We start from the raw sequence: 19966 nt of genomic DNA, 5'->3' as shown, positions 1-19966 counted from the left end.
GAAAAATAATCCGGTACTGCCCGCACCCCCCCCCCCCTTCCGGACTGTCATATAGCCTTCATTTCTACGTTATTTGAAAGATAATGGACTGTAGATTTGGAAAATTAATTCAATTTTAACATTAAATTCACTTTGATTATATTAGTATTTCGGCAAACAGATTTATATATATATATATATATATATATATATATATATAATTTTGAAAGTGAATTGTTTCTAGCCTGGTTATCCCGCTTCTCTGAACCCACACACACCTCAACACAAACAATACGTATACTTAGTGATTACTTGAGACCTGTGTGAGTGAATCGAGCAATGATGTGCCAATACCTTGCTTGCATCAATGGCAATAACACTTTATTTTATTTATTTATTTATTTTTTTTTTTATTTGCCAAAGTTCCAGATAAAGCAAGGCAGCCATTTTACACTGAAACTATATAACATAGAATATAAAATTAACAAGTGTAAACAAAAAGCTATACAAAGGTCCGTAAGTGTAGCAATAATAATTTCCCGTGGGAATACATTCTCATATTTAAAAATATCCACGTCAGAAGCAATGGAGTTAAATTCAGAAGCCAGTCTATGGAACAAAGAACGCTGAATAATTGATAATCGAGGCGTGTTGCAATGAAGTAGTTCACTATTTCTAGTTCTTTTTGCAGGTACCCGAATATTAAATTTAGAGATTAGTTCTTCAGTTCTAAGTTTCCCATTTAGAATTCTATGAAGAAACATCATATCAAGTAGCATGCAACGAGATGAAGGTGTACGGATGCCAAGAACAGTCAACAATTCAGGTTTACTTAAACAGCGTAGAGAAGGTATTCTTTTCCTGACAATGGCAAGAAAGAAATTTAGAACTGAGTCAATGCGAGAGAGATTTGATACGCTAGCCACACTCCAAATGGTGGAACCGTACTCTATTTTGGTTGAAATAAACGTTTTATAGAATATACTTAAGGCTGTAATATCTCGAATCTGTAAACCTGTACAGGAGACCTAGTAATCCCATAGCACTCTTGGTCATGGCAAAAATGTGATCAGTAAACAGAAGTCTTTCGTCGAACACAACCCCGAGATCCTTCTGAGATGAGACCTTTGCAATAGGATCATCTCCAATGAAGTAGCTAGAAGAGATTTTATTTTTCTTTAATGAAAATGTAATAGTAGGAGATTTTAAGGGATTTACTTTTAGATTTCACATGCTACACCAGTCCAGAAGATCTGAGAGGTTTTTTTGCAATTCAATCACACCTTGAGCTGTCCTAATTTCCCGAAATAATTTGCAGTCGTCAGCAAAGAGAAAAATTTTGGTGTCAAATAACTTAAGACGGGAGATCATCTATGAAGAGAAGGAAAAGAAGTGGGCCCAGAACACTACCTGGGGAACACCAGAGAGAACAGGAACAAAATTCGAAGTAGATCCAGAGAGAACAACACGTTGTTCACGTTCAGTGAGATAGTCTCGTAACAATGAGAAGTTGTTGACGTGAATATTAAATCGATGTGCTAGTTTATGAAGAAGCTTAGTGTCAATGCGATCAAACGCTTTAGTTAGGTCTAGATAGATTACATCAAGTTGTGTATTATTGGACAGAGATTTAATTGCTTCCGAAAGTAATAAAGATAAATTTGAGAGTAGAACTGCCAGGAAGATAGCCATGTTGAGTAGGATCTAAGTAGGGTGAAGCAAATTTATGCAATCTATCTTTGATTATTTTCTCGCACACCACAGAGAGAAATGGGTCTGTATGATGAAACATTGGACGCGCTACTAAATGGACAAGAAAGTTTTATTTTCGTTTTATTGTTCTTATTTACTGCTCTTTTGACATGAAATTTGCCACATACATGTCTTTGCCAATTATGCACATACTAACATAAGAAATACCGGGCGAATTCGTTATCAAATTATGTTCCTACAACAACATATAGACATGCGACATGAGTGTACATGGACACATACAACTTTTTACTTGAAGTTCCGATTCCTGAAAATTTCTTAAACTTTCTGGATGTTGGTTCCATTGAAACCTTGTTCACGGATAAAAATGAGTAAAAATAAAAAAAAGACCAAGGAAATGTAAAGAGTCGGACTCCTCTGGTAGAGGAGTGTGAAAACAGCTTTTGTTTAGCTGTCAGTCACATCAAATGGTAGTGACCGTCAGCTATAGACAAGGTGTTTTCGCACTGCTCTGACCTGCTGGGTCCTTTCCACTTCACCGAAAGCTAGGAAGTGTAAGGTATTAGGAGGAATCGGAATTTCAGGTAAGTACAATCGTAGTTAAAATTTTGAGCATGGTAGAAGTTTGTTTGAATTTCTTATATTGCCTTCAGGCGCGCTCATTTTCGCTCGCTCACTTTTTATGCACAGGAAGTGTAACTTAAGGCCAAAATATGTAGGCCCGTATATCAGATTGGATTTGTATTGTCTTCTGCTTTTCAGAACTACCATCTAGATCAGGAAAGAATTTTCAAGCTCTGATGTTGGTGATAAACACTGGATGTCTTGATTCAAAAATCCTTGGAACTCCTCTCCGCCTCTTCTGTGAGCAGTACGTATGACCTTCCCGTCTTCTTTATTTCCTTCAATGCATGGAAAGAGTCGGCTACCCGTGACATCGTAACACCATTCTCTACTTCTTTTTTTGTCTACCAAAATGTGCGTCAATACAGAACGAAATATGCTTTTGTTAGTGACTTTCTAGTAGTGGGGGCGGTTAACACTTTTTTTTCTTTCTTTTTTCTGTACTGGATTTTGCATTTACAGCACTAAGATAAAGTTATGAGGTGTGTGTGCTAGTTGGAATAATATTTCCTAATTGAAATAAGTGAAATGTACCGGTAGTGATGTTCAAGTTTGTAAATAAAGTTCCTTAAGTTCTGTGGTATGTCTGTGTGAGAGTTACTTCCTTACCTTATTCACAGGTGTGTTCTCTTCCTTCAAACTGATGATTAGAAGGAAACTTCTAAAATTGGTAGCTGTTTGGTTAAACGAAGAGAGGGAGAACAAAATAAAGCTTCGCTGCCTGGGCTCTATGCCTTTTTTTTTTTTTTTTTTGTTTACACAAACATTCATATCTTTTAAACATATAAACACACAAATAATCAACAATACTGTTAGAATTTGTAAAGTCGCTTCCGAGCTTTTATTAGTTGAGAACTTCAAAAACAAACCACGTTTCAAATGGAGTGACTGAAATCAACATCAGAAGGAAAGCAGTATCACGGTGAACAATAATTACTGTAACAATATGAGAAGAGATGACTAAAGATCTTAGCGGAAATTCGATAGCACTAAACGTTCAAGTTCAATGCAAGAGATGAATGAAGTTCTTGGTAATTGGTTTACTCGCTAGACACACCGCTATCCATTGGGTATTAGACGAAGTTAAATTTAAGTTCACGGTACAACTTGATGCTGCGGAAAATATAGGTATTCAATTACTTTCTTGTGGTCTATAGGTACACCTTGTCTCAAAAAGGTTGAGCGCATTCTTTATTGGTGTTTTGAGGCAAAAATTTTCTAAGTCCAGCTTCGGGTATCTTCGGGAAAAAGTAAGCCAGGTTCGAACCTCCAAGCCAGCCTTTGCAATCGGGAAAAAGTTTGCAGATGTGTTTTTCTTCTTTTAAATATAATAAGACTTGTTACCAAGTGTTTAAAAAAGCAACATTGATTGAAATACTTAATGATACAATATTTCGAAACCTTGCACATGCTTGTTTGTCATTTAGCTCTCTATACGTAATGGAGCATTTAAATACGTTAAAGAATCTTTCCATATGTAAAAGAATGTTCAAAGTTAAGAAATAGAACATAATTATCGCCTGAGTACTAAAATACAAGTCAAAGTAGAACAGAAACAGCGTTTGTAATGGATATGAATGTCATAATTATCTTGAGATCCGTTATACATCGCTAGAAGCTTAGTTCTAGAAGTCTTTGTGTTAGCTCATTGGTAAGCTGTCGGATTTCAAATCATAAGGTTGTGAGTTCGAATCCCATCTTGGTCAATGCTTTTTTTAAAATTATATTTTCCGCAATGCATGAAAAATTATATAAAATAATTACATTAAAATACATAAGTTGTTTATATATAACATAATAATTGCAGAACATAGTAATTATTATGTTTAAAATATAACATCTGAGATAATTTTCACAGTAGGTCGGTATTATATATGAGGATGTAAATACAAGTTAAGAAACTTGTTCAATAGCAATAAATAAATCATGTAGTGTATTTATTTGCAGCTATTTGTCATATAGAGAGTAATTCTCAACATTCATAATATAGAATGTCATTTATGTTCTTGAAAAGTTATTCGATGCATAAACAGAGGGTATAAACAGAGAATCCAAAGTCGGAACGCTCGCAAAAAAATTCATGAACCCCAAAGGTCACGTGAGCAGACTGGAATTGTCCTTATGAAGCATGCCACAGCAGAAAGTCTTTACATAGATTTTCAATTCAATTCCTGATATATGCTTTTGCAATGTGGAAGTGGTGATGCCTTGAGTCGCCCTCTCTCGCTCGCTCGCTCGCTCACTCTCTCTCTATTTATACAGAATATAAAAGTGGATTTATGTGTGTGTTTCAACATAATTCTGATATATCTAGAGCAATTTTAACTATATTTCTTACAGTCTGGAAAAAGAGTACTGTCGGGATACATATCAAAAATGCTAGAAACGGGTCGATATTATTATTGAATCCATAGTTTCGTGGTCGCTTAGGTGAATAGCTCTACTTTCAATTCAAGTCCAATTAAGCTCCCATTAGCACCCAGGGTGGTTACGTAGCGACATAAAGATATCGAAATCAACCGATATTAGAATCGAATCATAAGTTTTCAGCGCCGCTAACAGTGCAGTATTTCCCATTAGTCCACATTAGTCCCATTGCCTAGAGAGCAACATATTTGCAGAGTGCAAATTTTAAAACTTGAATAATATTTTAATTTTTTTCCGTATGAAAAAGTTAAAAATCATGAGCAAATATACTATTTCACGAACAATCCTCTTTTACTATTCTAATATGTTTAATAATAGCGTAAGAAATGTAATAGTAATTCAGAACATGTTTCACAGTTGTTATTTTTTCTTACATAGTTGTAGCTGTAGCATGTAGTGAGTGGAATTTAACTGTAATAAATTCACTAATTAACCATATTCGAATTAAGTTTTATTTTTAAGTTCGGAATGAAGGGGAGGAGAAATAATGAGTTATTGGGGGCACCGAGCTTTTCTACATTTTACTTTCAAGATCTCCATTTTTCTTTTGTCATTTGTTCCTAATGAAAAAAGTTCAGTCACTTTTGGATTGTCATAGAATAGTAGGAGTTGGATTTTGGGATGCAGCCTGTGAGATTCTAGAGGAGCTAACTGCTTGAAAAAATATTTTTGAATCATCTGTAACATATGAAATAAGGATATGTATCATAAAAAATTGAAAGTAACTATGTCTGCGTAATCATCACGGTCAAATTGCAAAGTCAAATGAATTGACGTTTGGTATATAATCAGGCTCCAATCCCAACTGGGAAGTTATCATACGCGTGTCACTTTCATTATAATACATATCCTTAGGGGGAGTAGAAGTCCGAATTTTTGCGAAAAATTTAGTATCTCACAAGCCGTTCAACTGAGAGCTGAAATTCAGCATATAATTTCTCTCTCTCTCTCTCTCTTTTTTTTTTTTTTTTTTTTTTTTTTTTTTTTACGTTGGTCTACTTTTCCTTGACTCGAAACTTTTAAATTTCACCCTATTTTCTACTGAAATGTGTCTGTAAGGCAACAAAGAAATAATTACATATGATAAATTTAAATTCATTTTAATTCGGAAGATGAGAAACACTTTGCCATTATATATCGTAAAGTTCAGACCCACCAGTATTGTAACAAAGAGGTGCTTGAGCCAATGACGGTAGAAATTCAAACTCCGATAAGTGATAATTTCACAGTCTTGTTTTATTACAAGTGTAATCTCTTTAGTCAATGGAGAGGAGGACGTGGGTCATCGGTCAGAGTTGATGTCGATGGGTTTTGGTGGGTCGGAGTTGGTCGCAATGGTTCAGAGTGGTTCATAGTTGGTGGTGGGACAGAGTGGATCACGATGGTTGATGGGTCAGAGTGGGCCAATGGGCCATTTGGGTGGTGGGTCATAGTGGGTCATGGTGGGTCGTGGATCAAATTTTCATTGACCCACACCATCTCTGGTTAAAATTGTACTAAAGATAAGAGGCACCGAAGATGCATGTCGGCTATTATGCTCAAATTTTGCGCATGGATAGTACTCCACCAGAAAGCAATAAATCTGAAACGGTTCACGGTATGACCTCCTAGAACTCGAGATGTAGGGGTTTGTCTGATTGGCTAAATTAAGACGTCAATGATTTATCCTTCAACAACCAAGCTTTTTATGATCGTTTCCGTGGGGAAGTCAGAAGAACACGTGCCTAGTAATCGTAATATTGATAGTTTGCGTCCACCCCGGGTATTTGTTTTGTGTTTTTTGATTCACCTAAATATAAACAAATCACACATATAGGCATTTTAACATATTTTGGGAGAGTAATTTTGTGGTTCGTTGGCGTTTCATCGCGTCTCTGCCGCTGGTAGTAAAGTTTTCAATATGGAACTTGGGCCATCACGGATCGTCGCTGCGGGGCCACCAATTTCTGGCGAGAGGTTAATAGTTGACCATCTGTAGTCCACCGACGCTTACAGCTTAGGGTAATGAACGATGTCCTTGCCTTGTAGACTTCATGACTACCGACGTCGGCAGTCAACTAGCTTTTAGTATTCCTTTACTAACCTACTAACCATCTATCGTTCATGTTTGTACACGGTGTTGTAATAATAATAATAATAATAATAATAATAATAATAATAATAATAATAATAATAATAATTATTATTATTATTATTATTATTATTATTATTATTTGTAGTAACAGTAGTATAATTGATGATAGAATAATTATTGTCTATGTATTGTCTAGGTAGGACTACACACAGGATTTGGCTCGTTTTGGTTCGACTTGACTCTAATCCGAGTCGAGTTGGAAGATATTTTTCGCGCCGAGTCCAAGAGTAGACCTCAAAGATGTCTGTTTCGACTCGAGTCGAGTTTCAAAGAAAAGTCGTTCGTGCCCATCCCTACTAATGAGAGCTTAATCGGAGTTAAGCGAAATTGAAAGTCTCACTATTTATCTAAGCGACCCCGAAAACTATGAATCTAATATCGATCATTTTCTAGCAATCTTTTATATGTGTCCCCCTCCCATTCACCATAGGTAACCCGACAGCACTCTTTTTGAAACTATAAGAAATGTGGTTAAAATTACTCTAGGCCAGTGGTTCTCAATCTAATTTCTATCACGATCCCCTTTTATCACACGCTCTTGCCAGCGACCCTTTTATAATAAGCTTGTGTGGGATTTTTAACATACCTATTTCTATAATAGTAGAATCCATTTTTTTTTTGTTTATAGTGAATAGTGCCATCGAAAATCATTGCCCGGGGCGAGAGTATAGTACGATGTCACCGTATATATGAGTGACGTCGACAGACTAGCTACGAAGCGCCACCATGGTTGGCACGAAGCTCAATAACATTTTCAAAATAAACCCTACCTTTCCTTAATTTTGAGCACATTTTATTACGTTTTTCCTTCTATTTTACACATGTGCACATGCACTTTCCTAACATGAGTAACACACTTCCTCCGAAATGTGTGGCCCCTTTTTTCGGCGCCCGGCACTAACAGTGGATACAGTAACTGTAATATCTATATTCCCAACGACGAAGGTGCTGGTTCAAGATGGATGTTAAACTCCTTCATTGAAGAGGCCATTAACGTATCCGATCTAAGCCCACAACTTCTTGACCAAATAATAGAATGATCATGCGACAAGTCTTTGCAACTGGTTTTCTGTAACGAAGACTTGGACAAGTTCTGCCTGATGAGGAGAGAAGAATATGCGAAAGTGTGTTTTTTTTTATGGTAAACATTAAAACAAAGATAAGAAATCGCTTATCAGTTGAAAACGGTTTGATAATATTCGTCATGAAGATTGAACCGGGCATTGCTGCACTAGTGAAATTACACCATGCTTAGGTATCTCATTTGGTTTTAATTTTAATTGTATTTCAATGTGCAGGTTTTGTTTCATGTGTATTTTTCTAGTATTTCTATATACAGTTCTCATTAGTTTTATATCATACCTCTTTGATTTAAATTCATTTTTAAACAACTCTACTAACTAACTAACTCTATGGCCTATGGAACCCGGAGGTTCAATGCCGCGTTCACAAAAGCTCTACACTGACTTCTATCCTTAGCCAATTGGATCCAGTTTCTACTTTGTATTCTTATCTCAGCGAGATCCATCTTAATATTGTCCTCCCATCTGCCCCTAGGTCTTCCTAATGGTCGTTTTCCGTTTGGTCTTCCAGTCAAGACTTTCAAAGCGTTTCTACTTTCTTCCATTCTAGCTACCTGACCTGCCCACCTAAGCCTCCTAGACTTGACGACCCTAACAATGTTGGGTAACCGTATAAATTATGTAGTTCCTCGTTATGAAGTTTCCGCCATTCCCCATTCCCGTTCCTCTTGGGTCCGAATATTCGTCTAAGGATCTTGTTCTCAAATACTTTCAGTCTATGTTCTTCCCTCAGAGTAAGCGACCATGTTTCGCAACCATACAGAACAACAGGCATGATTATCGTTTTGTATATTTTAAGCTTCAAATTTCTCGACAGAATTTGCGACGACAAGAGACTTTGAACCGAATAGTAACACGAATTCTACACCCTTTGAAAATGTTCAGTAGACTTATTTTTTATTGTTCTTTACAGTGTGTATAAAAAATAAAAGTATGCCTATCACAACAAAATTAAAAATAATATTTAAAAATAATTTCTGGTATTAGGTTCTAACTATATTTATCTCTTCCGCCTATCTTCGCGATCCCCTAGGGGCCGCGACTCCCAGGTTGAGAAACCCTGCTCTAGGCATACATGAGTTATGATGGAACATACATACATACACTTTTATATGTATAAATGCAGATAAGAGAGAGTTGAGAGAGAGCGATTAAGGAATTACCGCTCTCAATCTCTTCCCTTTACTTTTGCGATTCGTGAATTTCTTACGTGATAGTTTGGGGCTAGAAAGTTTTTTGTCTTGAACCACGATCCGATTTTCGATATGCTCTACCTAAATGCTGTAATACGAATATTGAGAAGTTATCTGCGATGAAAGTAGCTGCAAATAAATATATTACATAACTTATTTATTGCTATTACACGATTTTTTAAATTTGTATTCAATATTCACACATAACACACCGACGTTCTGTGAATACCTCAGATGTTATATTTTAAAGATAAGAATTACTTATGTCGTGAAATGAAATGAATATATATATTCAACTCATATATACAACTGATGATATGAAAATATAAATACAACTGATGAATTGTAATGTAACTATTTTACATAATTTTCATGCATTGAGGAAAGTAGAATATCATAAAGGAATCTCACCTGAACGGGTATCGAACTCACGATTTAAACGCTCGGTGCTGTACCACTGAGCTAACATAACCGCTTTTCAGAAGCTGCTTCTGAAATATAACTGAGCTCATACGTAAATGCTCTTTTCCGTATGGAAATCACAATGACGAAACGAGAGTGTGAATACATAGTCTCGAAATATTGTATCATTAAGTATTTCAATCAATGTTACTTTTTTCTACACTTAATACCATTTCAACATGTCTTATTATATTTAACAGAAGGAAAAACATATCTGTACATCTTTTCCCGATTACTAAGGTTAGCTTTGGAGGTTCGAACCAGCAGCTTTAGTTTACTGTTTTCCGAAGACACCCGAAGTTGGACTTCGAAAGTGTTCGTCTCAAAACAGCTATAATCATATCGCTCAATCTGTTTGGTATATGGTATATGTTTTTATACGTGTAAAGTCAGTATAACAATTCATTCTTTAAACAGCTTTTCGTATGCATTAATATTCCTTTATAAAAACTGTTTTTATTATTATTATTACGGTGCACCATTTTCAGATTTCTTTCGCGAGTCGTTGACCAAGTCGTTCGCCACCAGCGTTGCCAGACTCACAGCTCGGAATTATTCCAAAACCTGATCGAACTTATGCTAGATTCGGTCAAATTATGCTAGATCCTCATAATTACTAATTCAGGAGTCTAAAAAAAAAAAAACAAAGTTGAGATACGATAACGTAACTTAAAATACACAGAGAGCAAGAATGCATGGATAGAACTCAATACTTCACGCACCAAAATTTTAACTCAACTAAATTACTGCAGTCGTTGCCAAACTCAATGGCGTATATATCGTATAAATGAATGCAAAGTTTTTGTTTACATATTTTGAAAGAAAATTACTTCGCAGCATAAGCGGAGTTGGGAATCGTCTGCTGGGGGAGGGGGCAGATTTTTGGTCGGTCTCGGAGCTGTCATTTCAGGAATAAATATGATCATGAAGTCAGTAGTAAAGATGGTGAAGTTGTCAAAAAGTTGGGGGAGAATGGCCCCCATAGTTCCGCCCATGCCTCGGAGTTAAAGGATTAGAAAACCCTGGGTGGAGCCACAAAAAAAAAAAAAAAAAAAAGCCGTTCCGAACTTACTTAGGAAAATAAGACTGCCTGTATGGTTTACCGAGTGTATGAATCAATGGAAGAGGATACATTTCTGCCGTTCTTTTTCTTCCCACGACCAACTTCTCCAGGTTTTACGGCTTTTTGATAACTTGCTGAAATTGTGCTAGATTTGTGCAAGATGCTAAAAGCAAGATGCTAGGTGCTAGAGACATGCAAATTATACTAGATCTAGCATCATTATGCTAGATCTGGCAACGCTGTTCCACACAATAGGCGTGTCGTGCAAGTAACCAATCACACGTCAGGTACTAGCTTTCACCTATTGCTTTCTTCTCACAGCTCAGAACATTGGTAACTATGGATAGACGTACAGCAGTAATTACTTTATGGGAGTTGGAAGGTTATTCTGCAACTGCAGCTAGCAGGCGAGTAGGTGTCCCGGCCTCTACAGGAAGGCAATGGATTCGGAAATATGGTGCTACAGGTCAGACTGGTAATTTACAATCTCCTGGTCGTCCGCATGTGTCAACCGAAGCCCAAGATGCGAGATTAGTAAACGAAGCCCGGTTAGACCCACTAAGGACGTCTAGACAGATAAGGGAAGCTTCTCTCTTTCCTGGTAGTAAGCATACAGCTCTGCGAAGGCTTCGTCATGCTGGGTTACGTGGCTGTGTTGCTGCCGTGAAGGAAAAACTCTCAGACGACCACAAAATTTACCGTCTCGCGTTTGCACAGGCGAATGTGGGTCTCAATTGGGAAAACGTAGTTTTCTCAGATGAATCCATATTCACAACATCAAAGGAGGGACGCCGTTTTGTGTATCGTCCGAGAGGCACCCAATATGACCATGGATATGTGGCTGCTTGCAATCGCAGTGGCCATGTATCTATTTTATGTTGGGGTTGGATTTCCAGTCGCGGAGCAGGACAGCTTCATAGAATTGAAGGACATCTGGACAATGCTCAGTACTTAGACATTATCAGTAATATCATGGTGCCATCTGTTTCAGCCTGATGGTGTAATTCAGTTCCAGCAATACCAGTCGCCAATACATAATTCCCGTGTGGTTCAGGAATGGTTCGCAGGGCACCCTGAGATTGATTTAATCGACTGGCCGCCTCGTGGAGCAGACCTCAATCTCATGGAAAATATGTAAGCAGAAGTGAAGCGTACTCTAAGGGAAAGTTGGCCTGAGGCAGATCCACCAAGAACGCAGGATGACCTGTGGCATCTTGTTTCCGAAGCATGGCTGGAGGTAGGGGAAGGAGATAGATTTGTCACCCATGTAATAGATTCCATGCCCAGAAGAATGGAGCGTGTAATAAATTCAGAAGGGTCTTGGACACAATATTAATGACCCCGCCTTAACTCCCGAAAACAGCCCTTTTCAGGGCTACCTAAACGCTTCTGAAAATATTTCTAGAAGTAAACCACTCCTTGTATCCGATTTCTGTGCAATCCTACTAACAAAAGAATGATAATTAGCTGTAGGCTTTGAACTCAAGACCTCTTCAGTGGCAAGTCCGTACTCTACAGTGAGCTAACATGAAGACGCAAACCTAACCTGAAGAAACACGACTTTCAATTTCTGGTATTCGATGACAATAATGCTCATATACTTTGCAAATGTTGTATTCAACTTGGGATATTCTGCAACACACACACACACATAAAAAAGCGAAAGAGAGAGAGAGAGAGAGAGAGAGAGAGAGAGAGAGAGAGAGAGAGAGAGAGAGATATGAATACACAAAAGCATATTCAACGTATTCGAATGAGACTCTAAGTAACGACATTCCGTTCTAAAGAGAATTTGTGTTTCTTCCCGTGACGTTAAGGGGATCGGGAAAAGCTATGTGCCTTGAAGCAGGATACGACTTTGGATACTCTGTTTATACACTTTCTATATCCGTAGGAATATACTGTATTTCACGAATATAAATAACATACTGTAATGAGAATATTGAGAAGTTAAATCTGTATGACAAATAGCTGCAAATAAATACACTACATAACTTATTTATTGCTATTAAACGATTTTCCTAACTTGTATTTAACATTCTCATATATAATAACGACCTACTGTGAAAATTATCTCAGATGTTATATTTTAAACATAATAATTACTATGTTCTGCAATTATTATGTTATATATAAACAACTTATGTATTTTAATGTAATTATTTTATATAATTTTTCATGCATTGCGGAAAATATAATTTAAAAAAAAGCATTGACCCAGATGGGATTCGAACTCACAACCTTATGATTTAAGGTCCGACAGCTTACCAATGAGCTAACACAAGGACTTCTAGAACTAAGCTTCTAGCGATGTATAAAGGATCTCAAGATAATTATGACATTCATATCCATTACAAACGCTGTTTCTGTTCTACTTTGACTTGTATTTTAGTACTCAGGCGATAATTATGTTCTATTTCTTAACTTTGAACATTCTTTTACATATGGAAAGATTCTTTAACGTATTTAAATGCTCCATTACGTATAGAGAGCTAAATGACAAACAAGCATGTGCAAGGTTTCGAAATATTGTATCATTAAGTATTTCAATCAATGTTGCTTTTTTAAACACTTGGTAACAAGTCTTATTATATTTAAAAGAAGAAAAACACATCTGCAAACTTTTTCCCGATTGCAAAGGCTGGCTTGGAGGTTCGAACCTGGCTTACTTTTTCCCGAAGATACCCGAAGCTGGACTTAGAAAATTTTTGCCTCAAAACACCAATAAAGAATGCGCTCAACCTTTTTGAGACAAGGTGTACCTGTGGAGGATGCTAGTATTGAACTAGGGTGAAAAAATTGTTCAATAATCAAAACTGAATAAGATTAATTCTCAGGTCAATCTCCCTTTTGGTAACATATAAACTGTACATGCCTATCTTGCAATATTTTTTTTCCTTTTTAGGTTACCAGTTCGGGAGCAGATGCGCTGACTGCTAGAAATATTTCCAAGTTGAGCGATGAGGAGTTGTTCCAACGATTGGTGGAATACGGATATCAGCCAGGTCCAGTAGTAGGTGAGTACGTTTTCAATTGGCTTTTATTGAATAACTTTAAAGGTAGTCATTTGACTCCACCCTTCAAGGTAAGGTTGTTAGGGATTCAGGGATGCCCGTACAATTGTATAAATGTCCTTGCATTTATAGATAGTAGGATATCTGACTTGAGAATTCAGTGTGTTATCTAATATATAAAAAAAATACCTGTTTCAAAATGTTTCTGTTCATATTAGTGTCGGGTAATGGAATCTATTCTGGACCGCCCGCTTGTCGTATAGAAATTGCACTTTTACCCGTGTGAAACTAGTTGACCCGATAGGACGATTTGACCCTTTAGACTTGTTTGGATCGTTTGACTCGTTCGTCTCGTTTCGGCTGTTAGACCTGCTGGATAGGATAGAACCTGTAAACGTAGTGAATACTTCTGATAGACAGAAGTTGAAAGTGGAGGAAATTTAAGATTTCCTATTTCGACACTAGTCTCGGTCGACAAATATGAATCTCGTCCTGAAAATCTCAAATTAAATTGTGTGAAACAAAAAACTGGATTTAATCGAATCGTAATTTAAATTTTTCATTATTATCCACTGCAATCTTTGGCTATCGTCTTCAACACAGAAAATCACGTGTACTATCTTGAATATTGGTAAATCATTACTAAGTATTCTGCCTTTTGGCAGGTCCTGGGACTGTTTTTTTCTTTCTTTCTTTTCTTTTCTTAGGTTCGGGCATAGAAATGTTTCTTCTACGTTGCTCGATCTTCAACTTCCTCTTTCCACCAGGGTGGAAAAAAATCATGATTTTTTTTCAAAAAAATCATTTTTGTTGATTTTTTTTATTTAAATCGATTTTTTTGATTTAAATCAAATCTTTTTCTTCGTATAATACAAGTCGCGAACTGAAGAAAAAACATTAGGAATTAGTATTAAATGTTAATTATGTCATTTAAGTGAAAGTATTGAGTTTTAATTTTGAATTAATTCCCAATCGTTAACCTATTTCAATCCCAAACAATGTTTCTTAAGCACTAAGGAAAAAGTACAGCGATGTATATCAACATGACACTTTTCTTTTCACGAAGGTTACTGATATTTGGCAGGGGCATATTTTTAAACAATTGGAACTAGCTAGCGGCACGAAATAGATATAAAGTACGTAAATTTCGCCTAAAATTAGCTAACTCACTCTATGACCTATGGAACCCGGAGGTTCAATGCCATGTTCACAAAAGCTCTCCACTAACTTCTATCCTTAGTCAACTGGATCCAGTTTTTACTTTGTATTCCTATTTCTGCGAGATGCAACTTAATATTGTCCTCACATCTGCGCCTAGGCCTTCCTAATGGTCGTTTTCTGATTGGTCTTCCAGTCAAGACCTTGAAAGCGTTTCTACTTTCTTCCATTCTAGCTACATGACCTGCCCACCTAAGCCTAACAATGTTAGGTAAACCGTATAAACAAAGTAGCTCCTCGTTATGAAGTTTCCACCATTACCCATTCCCGTTCCTCTTGGGTCCGAATATTCGTCTCAGATCTTGTTCTCAAATACTTTCAGTCTATGTTCTTCCCTCAGAGTAAGCGACCATGTTTCGCAACCATACAGAACAACAGGAATGATTATCGTTTTGCATATTTTAAAGCTTCAAATTCCTCGACACAATTCGCGACGATAAGAGATTTTGGACTGAATAATAACACGAATTCCCTGCAGGAATTCCAAAATAAAAAAAAAAAAAAAATCAAGATGATCAGTTCCAGAAGAAGAAACACTTGTGATTGTTAAATATATGCTTTATGTGACGTGAAAAACAGTTCAAATGCGAGTTGTCCGTGCATTTAAGACATCTATACATAGCAGGCACGTTTTTATACTTTTCTGTTGGCTATTTTATTTCCTCTGACAATTTTTCCTACACAGGCGCGGCAAATTTTCTGCGATCACATCGCAGATCGCGGCATGTTCTGCAATGGGGTCAAGTATCCACTTTATCAAAAGTATTATTCGTTATTTTAACGCATCCAAAATTTGTCGTATTACGATCCCGAGGAACTACTATGTATTTAGTACATAAATTTCGCCCAAAATTTTAAAATTATTATTATTTTTGTTTCGGAGAGGGGATCGGACCCCTCTAAATACGCTCCTATTATCTGGAAACAAACAAATAGACGTGGACACAAAAGAGTTTTCATCTTAAATGTCCATGGTGATTTCCCCGTTGGAATAGAAATTTTAAGACCCTGTGTTACAAAGAGAAGAAAGCAGGGTTCACCCGTTACCCGTTCAAACGGGATTTTCCCTGATCGTTCCCTACATGATACTCGTTTTCATACTGTGCTTACATACATTTGAGTCTCATTGTATTATGATTATTATCTTCCATAATCGAAATAATAGAAGAGAAACGGGATTTTACTTACTTTCACTTTAAATTAATTCATTTCGGAATTTGATTTAAATCAACGATTTTTATTTAAAAAATCAAGTGATTTAAATCTTGATTTAAATCAGACTGATTTAAATCAATCCACCCTGCTTTTAACTCAGTTTTTTTTTTTTTTTTCAAATCATCGATCAGTTACGTTCTTCAAGCTCCTCATCTTCCTTTTATCTTGCTATGGCGGTATAAATAAGACAGTTTATTCAAGATTTGTGCAATCCAACTGGCCTTCCTACGAAGAATGCTAGCTAAAAGCGTCCTTTCCTTTTTTACTCGTTTTAATACGTCTTTGTTTGTTACTCTCTCCGTTCTTTTTTTTTTTTTATTTCCCCATCTTCCTCCAACACCACATTTCAAACAACAACTACAACTATTATTATTATTATTATTATTATTTGGTGCAGTGGTCTCTCGTCAAAATATTTCCCAGATATTTGAAGTGATCTACCTCTTCAAGTTCTCTTTCTAGTCTGACCCGTAAGGGCGCGTTTCCACGACATGTTCTCATAACTTCCAATTTTTCTACATTGATCTTCATTCCATATTGTTTCCCAGTGTCACTATATTTTGTCAATCATTTTCTGTAGTCCTCCTTCGGTTCGAGCTATAATATCATCATCTGCATACCTAACCTTGTTAGTAATGTTCTGTCTTCCAATCTTGAAATCTCCAATCCCCATTAATGCTTCCTTCTATAAACATCCATTGTAAATGTTGAGTAATTAAGGTGTGATACTACATCTATGAATCCTCTTCCAATCTCCACACTGTTTCTCCTTGATTCAAGAAGGGGCCGCGGTGGCTCAGTGATAGAGCGTTCACCTCTGGCGCATGGGGCCCCTGGTTCGATCCCAGCTCGCGCCAAGTGAACTTTGTGGTGGACAAACACCGTGTGAGTGGGTTTCCTCGTGGTTCTTCAGTTTCCTTCCACCTTGTTCATTTCACCATTTCATTCATTTCTCATCATCACCATCTTTTTTAGCCTAGTCGGCATAAACGTGGGACGTAAAACTCAGATTTCTTTTTTTTTCTCCTTGATTAAGGCGCAGCTTCACTCATTGTCCTATGTACAGGTTGCGAGTGAGCCGTCGTTCTCTCCAGTTGACCCAGATTTCTTTAGTATTTTCAGAAGTTTGGTCGAATTGATCTGGTCGAAAGCTTCTTTGCCAGTCGTTGAGACACAAATATAACTTCTTTCACGTAAAGAACTCTTTCTAATATAATTATCGTCAACCCACTAGCATCTCTGATGTCTTTTCCTTTCCTGAATCCGAATTGATCTTCCTCCAACGTGTATCTTCTATTTTACTTTCCAGTCGCCTGTTTAGTATGCACGCAATGATCTTGCCAGTGTGGGAAATAAGGGTAATGATCACTGCACCTGTTTGGTTGCTTTGTCTTGGGTAATGTAACCATTGTAACCTCAAGAAAATCCTTTGGCCATTCTCCACTCAGGAAATCTTGTTAATAAATGAAGTCTCATTGTCTCGTAATCCCTTGAGTAAATTTGCTGGTGTGTACTCTCCAGTGGCCTTCTTTCTTCGCATGTCTTTGATCATTTCTTTTACTTCACTTTTCAATATACATGGTCCTTTTTCATCATCATCCACCTCTTTCTCTGCTTCGATCGCAGCATTTTTGGTGGGACCATTCTATGTATCTAGTCATATAGATCCTTTATATATTCCTAGATTCTAAAGATTCTTTGATGGTCAGTGACTACATGACCTTGTTAATTTTTGATTCCAAACATGTGTATACTATTATTAGCTTTCCCTCCTAATTCTTCTTTCTGCCACATCAGATCATATCTTTTTGCGCCTTTGATGTTCCATTATTTCTTCATACGTCTGTTCCATGTACTTCTCTTTGGCTTTGTCCGTCTGGCTTCTCAATTTAGTATTCAGCCTTTTATATTATTCAGTGTCCATGGTTTTCGCTTTTCTGTATTCCTCCATCTTCCTAAGCATGATTTCAGTTACCTATGGTTTTCTCGGTGCTCTTTTCATCCTGCCAGTGTCATTGAGCAGTGTGTCTAGTAGAATCTGTTTAACTTTTCTTCGGCTATTTTCTGCATTGCCTACCATATCGCCATCTGCACATATTTTTTCTTCAATCTCTTTTCATATCATTGCCCATGCTACATAGTCGCTCTAAGTTCCATTTTCAATTTCTCCTCCCAATTTTGTTGATTGACTTCAACAAGTTTGCACTTCCGCCCCTAGGAGATTGTGATCCGAATCACTATCTTCTCCTGGTAGCGTCTTAGCGTTTGGTACACTATTTCTGAAACGTTGCTTGACAAGGGGATAATTGATTTGGTAGCTTTCCTTATCTCGTAAACTTTTCCACGTTTACAGCTTGGATTGCCTTTTATTAAATCACGTGTTCGTCAGCTCTATATACTGCCTCCAGAAATCGATCAGCATCGAGCCCCGTACACTTCTTTTGCCTAGTCCAAATGGTCCCACCAACTTATTCGCAGCTAAAATATCGCTGTCTAAGAACACTCAATTTTCTGAAAGTGTTGTCCCATATTTCTTGAGGTACTGGTCGCACTGTTGTTCTTCGACTATATCGTACCCTAATCCGCTCGGTTGGACTATGGATGCATTGATTATGGATCCACCAGATTTACCACGTTACGTCAACTGAACTCCGTCATCTTGGCATACATTTGGCTACTGGTACACCCCGTACCAGTCCTATTCCAGCTTGTATATTGGAGCGCACGAACCATCTTTAACTCGGTGCTGTTATCGGCTGATGCTTTACTGTTTTGCTCATTTAATGTCTCACAATCCTTCATCTTTTGCACTGTAAGCTGGAGAGCGCTACCAACGTTATCAGGCACGATCCAACGCTACCAGGCCTTTTGGAATTCGTGCTCTGGAACTTTTGGATGGCCTTGCCGTCGAAGTTCCCCGTTTGTCAGTTGGGTTTTCTACCTACACCCCAGGGAAGATACTTAGTCCAGCTATTTCTATCCATCTGGCCCTATACAAGAAGCCCTCACAAAATTCAATAAGAGTTTCAACTCTTCTTACAACAGTTTCAAGACTTTACTATCTTTTTTACTGATGGTTCCAAAGATGCTGATTCTCTGGGATGTGCTTTTTTTTTTTAAATTTATTTTTACAACTACTTGTACTTAACGATTTTAAATGACACGTTTTTCTTCAATGTTCACTGCCGAGCTGGTTGCAGTTTTACAAACTTGACGTTATGTCTCTGCATGTCATGTACTTCTGATCTCAAAGCGCTCGTAGTAGTTTTCTTGATGTGCATCTTTTCTTCCAGCAAATCCTATCATGTCTTGAATTATTAACACAGGGATGTGAATTACAACTCTGCTGGGTTCTGAGCCATGTTGGCATAGCTGGTAATGAAGAGGCAGACCGTGCAGCAAATGTTGCTGCCCGTGGAGGAAGAGAGCTGCTGCTGCTCATACTCGCACCGATCTGCGCTCACTATTCACTGCACAGTTACATCAGTCCTGAAAGCTGGAATGAGACCAGGCTGTCAACAATAAATTACATGTACTCAAACCTTCACTTGGTATCTGCACCACCAACTGAAACTCTTCTCGATAGGAGCAACGAATTCTAACTCGATTTCGCATTGGACATTCACACTTAACACATGGATTTCTACTTCGTGGCGAAGACCCATAATTGTGTGCGTCCTGTGGAGCTAGACGAAGTATTCAACATCTTGTGGATTGTCCTCGCCATGTTCAGCTTCGAGCTTACGTTACTCTACCAGCAGACTTACTAACCCTGCTTGAAGATGATAACCGAAACGATCTCTTAAGTTGTTTCTTCACCTCCATGTCCTACCCACATTGTG

At 37.4% G+C, this 19966-nt stretch overlaps 1 protein-coding gene across 3 annotated transcripts in view; it reads left to right on the top strand.

Moving 5' to 3' along the window:
- LOC145688133 (uncharacterized) overlaps positions 1-19966 on the top strand; it is a 147015-nt gene that overhangs the window by 10011 nt on the left and 117038 nt on the right. For all 3 annotated transcript variants that reach the window (XR_014131845.1, XM_081761921.1, XM_081761920.1), the window contains exon 2: positions 13583-13694. Coding sequence is in view for 2 of the 3 variants with exons in the window: in XM_081761921.1 (XP_081618047.1) it covers positions 13583-13694 (112 nt within the window). In the remaining variant the exon portion in view is untranslated. The remainder of the gene's footprint in view (positions 1-13582; positions 13695-19966) is intronic.

This window comes from Thermobia domestica, chromosome 6 (assembly GCF_964235325.1).
Source record: "Thermobia domestica chromosome 6, izTheDome1.hap1.1, whole genome shotgun sequence".
Lineage (NCBI taxonomy): Eukaryota > Metazoa > Arthropoda > Insecta > Zygentoma > Lepismatidae > Thermobia > Thermobia domestica.
The sequence above is the reverse complement of the archived record's forward strand: the minus strand, read 5'-3'. Positions and strand labels throughout refer to the sequence as shown.